Source organism: Papaver somniferum, chromosome 8 (genome assembly GCF_003573695.1).
Source record: "Papaver somniferum cultivar HN1 chromosome 8, ASM357369v1, whole genome shotgun sequence".
Lineage (NCBI taxonomy): Eukaryota > Viridiplantae > Streptophyta > Magnoliopsida > Ranunculales > Papaveraceae > Papaver > Papaver somniferum.
This window is the reverse complement of record NC_039365.1, coordinates 160864229-160870568: the sequence shown is the minus strand read 5'-3', so window position 1 is coordinate 160870568 and position 6340 is coordinate 160864229. Positions and strand designations below refer to the sequence as shown.

Genomic DNA, 6340 nt, shown 5'->3' with positions numbered 1-6340 from the left:
CAACATTATTCTAAAAAAAAAACAATTAATTACAAAAGAATAATCCAAAACCTTCATAAGAGACGATTATCTAACAATTCAAATCGAACCATGAACCAGGCGCTTTGTTCGCCTTTCAAAAACAAAAAAAAAAACCTAAATAAAAAAGTTCAGAAGACAAGAGTACATTCAAGGAAAACCATCTAGTAATGGCTTGCTCTTCTTGGAGAAAGCCTCCTTCGTGCTTTCAAGAGCCGCCCGTTTCAGCTTCAGCTCCGTGGATAACCTTTTGATGTCCGCCTCCTGCTGCGCGACCTCATCCGTGGAAGGGCCTTCAGCCGCCGTGGTCTGAAACTTTTCGATCTCAGAGAAACCTTCAACAAACCAGGGAACGTTGAACATGTGGTCTACGCACACATCACGATGGACAGTCACTTTGCACATGTCGTCAATCGAAAATAAAGCTTCCTCCACACGCTTGACCAGCACAAACCGATCAGTAATTTTTTGTTTGTGGCGATGTGTCCATACCTTTCCCATATCTTGGTATATAACGTCTCGTATTTGGCTGGCACGCTGAAGCCGCCGATCAACACATGATCTTTATAAGGAACTAAGTATGAAGGAGCGAAAACGGCGCCCGCATCCGAACCGGCAACTGGAAAGGGATTCCTAACTAAAATAGCTCCAGCGGTCGCTGGAGCACTCTCCGCTACTTGAGCCGCAACAACATCTTTATCTTGATCGACCTCCATTTCCGGGTCGCCAGGCGCAGCTTCCACGGTTGGAGACAAAGCTGCATTTGCATGGTTTTCCGCCTCAGGGCCATCTTCAGGTGCGGTTTCTCCCTGCGATATCGTGGTTTAGACATTTTTCAAAAAAAAAAGAGAGAGAAAGGAAGAAGAAAAACGCGTTGAACACTCACTGATTCACTTTCAGACCGACTAAAAGAAGACTCAGCGCTGCTGTTGGAAGAGTTATTTTCATCATCACTAGATTCCGAGCTTTCCTTATTTTCGAGCTCTTCTTCACCGCAAGAAGGCTTGGCATTGTCATCCTCTTCCGCGAGAGCCGCCATTCTCTGAGGCTCAGCATTGCCACTCTCTGCTGCGAGAGCCGCCGTTTTCTGACTACGTGCAAGCTGGGCAAAGGCGTTTACGTCCTGGTTAAGGAATAAGGAAAGATTTTCAATAACGAAAGAATTGTGCAATCCAACTGAGTGGGCAAGAAAAAGAATACATACCCGAACGTTGGAAGAACTGAAAGTCACAAGGGCCATTGAATCTGATCGAAAACCACCCGTGCGATCTTTCGACCTTCGCTCATTCTTTCGGGGACTGTCTGTGTCCGTATTAGGAGATTTCCGTTTGAGAGAGGAAGGATCCCTTAATAATGGATGTCTTGCTAAAGTTGCAGTAGAAGGCTTACCACAGGTATTCTTCACTATGTCATTCACGAATCCATGAATGGAAAGGACTCGTCCTGCCAGAATATGTTATACTTAGAAGTTGTTGTAGAATTTCGTGCCGAGAGCAAGAAGGGAAGCCTTATACCCGGCGCAAGAGTACTAGCATCAAGAGCAGCTGGCAACAAGTTTTCTGGAACAGCCAACTGACGAAAGAGCGGGACCCCTTGGTCAAATCCCATATGTCGACCGCCCTATCATTGTTGTAAGAGACTGCCTGACAAGATCCTCGAAAGAAAGACGGTACATAACTAGGCGTGCAACTTCGCATGAACACAACCTCCCCAATGCTCGTATTCTTTTCAGAAAGCAAATATGTATTCGGAACAGAGGCAAAAGTGTCTATTTGAACTATGGAGCCATGCACCGGAGCCCATGGACGAAAGCTGATTGTGTAGGAGTTGTCAAGGAAGTCAACCAGGTTTGAGCCAGATCTCACTACACCAAATTTAACGTTTAGCAACAGCTTAAATCTGGTGCTGACCAGGCTTGCAACAGATTTTTGCCGTCGCTAAACACATTGTAGCAGTTTTCGCGACATCTCTAGCTCTGTTGCTAATTTCGGTCAGCAACGGCATTAGCAAGAAACAAGCTGTTGTGAAATTAAAATATAAAAACAGAAATAAACTGTTGCTACTTAGTTGCTAATTTTATTCTTGGATATATTTTAGTAGAACATGATGTAGTTGTTCCGGTTCATATTTAGCAACATATTTACGTCGTTGCTAAAGTTTTTGCAACCAAAAGAAGGTCAAGTCTTCGTTGACCTAGTCAAAACTGATATCCCCCAATTTATCATGCAATACCCCAGTTCCCTGCAAAACCCTGATTCGTTTTATATCCGGCAATTCAATCTGATAGTTCTCACATTCTATATTCACACAGACATTCCCACAGGTTTAAACCTCAAAGACATTCTACACCAAAAAGGGAACCAAATGCAATAAAAAGCAGGGAACTCATGACATCAAAGACAAGTAACAGGTTGCATTAAGAAAGATTGAATTGCATATGTAAAAATGTTCTTGTTTCTTACACTGTGCTGGTGCAACTATGTTTGTTTTAGCTTATAAGGATTCCATATAGAAACAGAATGTTACAATCTCTTACAGTGAGTAATCAGAATGCAGCAGATTATTGTGGCTTTGAGAGGATGGTCACACGAGGATGCTGAATTCTCGTCTTGTAAATACGACCAAGATGATGAAGAACCTGTCACAGATACATATAGTCAGAGATAACAAATAAAGAAAGCAAGAATACTTCATAATTCAGAGTATATACTCTATTGCTAATGATTTGCTTATACCTGAAAGATACTAGAGACCAATGAGACTCGAGTAAGTGTTGGGACTTCTGATGAGTGAAGCTCAGTAGTTGAGCTAGTCTGTTTCCAGAACTGAACTGATCATCTTGGCGATATTTTTCAAACTCCGAAAATTTTTACAAGCAGCCCAATTTAGGTTTCACAATACGACACACATAATCTAAGAATCAGTAACTATAAAAGCGAACAGAACAGCTTCATTCTAAAACAAAAAATGGACATAAATCATGCAAGATTTTGGCGGTGGAAGAAATTACATATTCGGACACACAAGTCACTTCATATATTACCTAAAAAAATAGGGACTTGAATAAGTGTATCACTTACCCAATCACTGGTACCATGGACCCCCTCAGTAAACTCTCAGCTACAGCCTGCAAAGTGCAATGTCAGTCAATCAACTTGTGCATTTATGCATTTCTACTGATGATAAAGTAATGGTTCTGTAACAGAATAGTACATTATGAGGAAGCTGAGCATAAAACCTTAGAACAACTTGACAGTTTGCAATTTAATCACTGCAGTTATAATCTACATTACCTGGAATAGGATAAAATGTAGAAGATGAAAAACCACAGCTTGAACCAAACCGAATTATCATAGGGCTTTACCAGAAAATTCCCTTAAACAATTTCTGCACCTCCCATATAGATGTCTTCTTCAACTAAAAGTGAAAAGATTTCAAGTAAATCAGACCAATTTGGTAAACAATGAAACAAAGCCAATGTTTTGATTATTGTTTGTATAAAATGGGGCGATAGAGAAACTAACCTGATTGATACAGTACGTAGGTGACAGCAAGAAACACACCAAATCTGCAGTTTGTGAAGATCTTAATATTTCAATCGAAGCTTCTTGATTTCTGCTGCAATTTTGTTTTCCTCTCTTTCTGTTCTTCCCTACGGGTGGGAGATTATCATATCTGAGAGTAAGATAGGTGATACTGAGAAATGAGAGTAAGGAACATTTACCCAAAGAGATGCCCAGCCAAGTCGCACCGCTGAATCATAACCAACTTTTAATTTAAGATCTTCTGAACAATGTGCCTATAAACAGCACTCCGTTCACTCAAATCAAAGTTGTACAGGTAGTTGTTTATGCAACCTAAGCTTAATGACCAGAATATGGGTGTCTACAATATAAACTAAGAAAAACTGAAAAACCCTTTTACCATGTGCTTCAGCTTCTGGTAGTATCTTGGTCCCATGAATATATATGCATGTAGATGAGAACCATCGACACCTGAAACGGGAGGTACATGAGAAACCAAACAAAAACGGAGAAAACGGGAAGAATTCTGAGATTTGTGTAAACTACCATGTAAAATAATCAATTATCTTAGAGGTCTCCAGCATATCTGAGTGGAAATGGAACGAAAAATAGGTGCCATTTGGATTCTACAATCAGTTTTTGGGCATACTGTTAAGTGTTCAGTAATCCACGCATATCCCCTAGCCATTTATAAATGCTACATGGTCCACTATTCAAGAATTAAAAGCTACTGCATGCTTTAAGCTGTTTAAAGTTTTAGAGGCAATAGAGAAACCTGACTAGAGGAAATCTTTGCCATTGTACCACAAGTGTTTTACTGTAACAAAAAAAGAAACAATTCATTGGTGAGAATCTTGAAACCAAGTAAAATAATTAACGCCTTTGAAAGAAAAGAAGGGATACCTTATGGCTTCAACTGTGTCCATCTTGCAGTTTTATGGCACGTCAGTTATAGCAACAACAACATCAGGTTCTTCTCTGTCTTCTTTGATTTCTAACATCACCCAAAATCCTTGTTAATGCCCATCTCAGTCCAACAACTACTCATTCCTTCTTTTTATGCTACTGCCAGAACTCAGCCAAATCACCACAAATTTAACCACTTCTGATGCCCATACAATTCCAGTTCAACACCTAAAATCAGCTCTAAATCGAGCTCAATCCAGCTCTGAACTCGAGCCAACAAACCATACGCTCGAGCCACTCTGAGTTGTGAAGAAACGTCTTTCAGGCATTTCTACAGGCACCAAGTGTGCATTTTCTGGTGATGAAGGAAACATGAGCATGCTGTCGGTTTAAAAGACAATTGTGTCTCCTTCCCTACAGATATGAAATATAGATAAACCCCAATTCATCTTAATCCTTTGCAGACTAGTTATCCCTTCTTTGATCTCCTCTTTCACTTTGAATTTGTATGGCAGCAGAGTTTACTTCCTCCCTGTTTCTTCAGTTTCAACACCAACAGATACACTCCATCTTCCTTCTTATTCTTCCCGGAGTCTTGCTCCATGGTGAACATCCATAACATCACTGCTTGGTCTCGACGGCTACGGCAATAAAACCAGATCTCCTTCCTGCTTGTTAACTGGTGACTGAAAGAAATGAACCTGATGTCTAAACTCTTCTCGTGAAAAAGTTTACAATTTGAAGGAAGCTTATCCCAAATGATATCATTTCCGGGATTGGATACAAACTCTCTTCTTATTATAAAGATTGATTAGCTTCACATTATAGAGATTTTAGACTTACAACATATAAAACGTACATCAAGGAGCATGCATCATATCTTCATTCATTCTAGTATAGCATGCATAGAATGAGACTAACAGAATTAATCAATAGATCAAAGATACGAAGATAAAGACTTATACCCCTTTTAGTGAGATGTATGTGACCCGGTAATAAGTTGTTATATGATCTCGTGATGGGGAGTTCCTTGTAATCACATCCCATGACCTGTCACACAATGAATTGATGATGTTCATACTTAGCCATAAACTAAGACATCTTCCTATCTCTTGAATTGGTTCAACTTCTTCTTTCTCTTCACCTTATACAACCACATCCCCACCAGCAGCAAGATTGTTAATTTCAACCTCCTCTTCATCTCATTCCTATAAATACCACAATTATTACAATTACAATCACAAATTAATATAATCAAAAAACTTAAACCTAAATAAAGAACCCAACAAAAAATTTGATAAATTCACTTACCATAACCATCATCAACTGGTTCATCCTCGTATCCGTGAGTTAAACAAATCAGTTCAAAAAGCTCGAAGTGCTAAAATTTGGAAACCCTGATTGAAATTTTGGAGAAAATTGATGAAAAACAAAGAAGAGAGTTCAACAAATCAGTTCAATATTCGAAATAGCAGAATATTGGAAACCCTAATTGATTTTGGGGAAAATCGATAACAATAATAGAGAAGAGAGAATTACCCCATATCACCCAAGTCTTGAAAATCGTCAACCATTGATGATGTTGTTTGACGAGGAGTCTGTGTTCTAGGTTTTAGGTGTTCTTCGTCGATCGCTTCAAACAAACATCATGAATCAGGAACATAAAGAGTAAGAGACAGAGATCAACAAGAGACTAAAGGTTGAGAAACTGCAGATCGAGAGAAGAAAAAAAAAACGAGAGTTGGGAAAGAGAGGGTCTCTCGTCTGCTGATGATTTTCTTAAGTGGAGAAGTTTGTTAAGGTATATGACTAGGGTTAATGAGTTGTGGCTGAGAATGGTCGGGTACAGTAGTGTACTTGGTTTTTGGTCAATGGGTTGAAGTAAATTTTGC

General features: G+C 39.5%; 1 protein-coding gene across 9 annotated transcripts; it reads right to left on the bottom strand.

Moving 5' to 3' along the window:
• Positions 1 to 240: 240 nt before the first annotated feature.
• On the bottom strand, positions 241 to 6160 carry LOC113303743. 9 transcript variants are annotated; one of them, XM_026552821.1, is made up of 14 exons: positions 5988 to 6160; positions 5760 to 5845; positions 4446 to 5656; positions 4318 to 4359; positions 4089 to 4168; positions 3943 to 4013; positions 3543 to 3817; positions 3312 to 3435; positions 2754 to 3145; positions 2555 to 2656; positions 1533 to 2259; positions 1223 to 1461; positions 905 to 1141; positions 241 to 827 (listed from the first exon to the last, which is right to left on the bottom strand). In XM_026552821.1, exons 11-14 carry the CDS (start codon positions 1624 to 1626, stop codon positions 411 to 413), a joined length of 987 nt encoding a protein of 328 aa, XP_026408606.1. In that variant the 5' UTR covers positions 1627 to 2259; positions 2555 to 2656; positions 2754 to 3145; positions 3312 to 3435; positions 3543 to 3817; positions 3943 to 4013; positions 4089 to 4168; positions 4318 to 4359; positions 4446 to 5656; positions 5760 to 5845; positions 5988 to 6160; the 3' UTR covers positions 241 to 410. The 9 variants fall into 9 exon arrangements, with proteins under 9 accessions (XP_026408606.1, XP_026408608.1, XP_026408604.1 ...); XM_026552823.1 differs by having other exon boundaries at positions 3543 to 3693; XM_026552819.1 differs by lacking the exon at positions 4089 to 4168 and having other exon boundaries at positions 2754 to 2875; positions 3099 to 3145.
• Between the last annotated feature and the right edge of the window lie 180 nt (positions 6161 to 6340).

Excerpts from the sequence above, each read along its gene's own strand:
- LOC113303743 (XM_026552821.1), bottom strand. The coding sequence starts at position 1,626 with ATGGGATTTGACCAAGGGGTCCCGCTCTTTCGTCAGTTGGCTGTTCCA. Across the intron at positions 1,462-1,532 it reads TGCTAGTACTCTTGCGCCGG|GACGAGTCCTTTCCATTCAT; the intron begins GTATAAGGCTTC and ends ATATTCTGGCAG. Across the intron at positions 828-904 it reads GTCGGTCTGAAAGTGAATCA|GGAGAAACCGCACCTGAAGA; the intron begins GTGAGTGTTCAA and ends ACGATATCGCAG.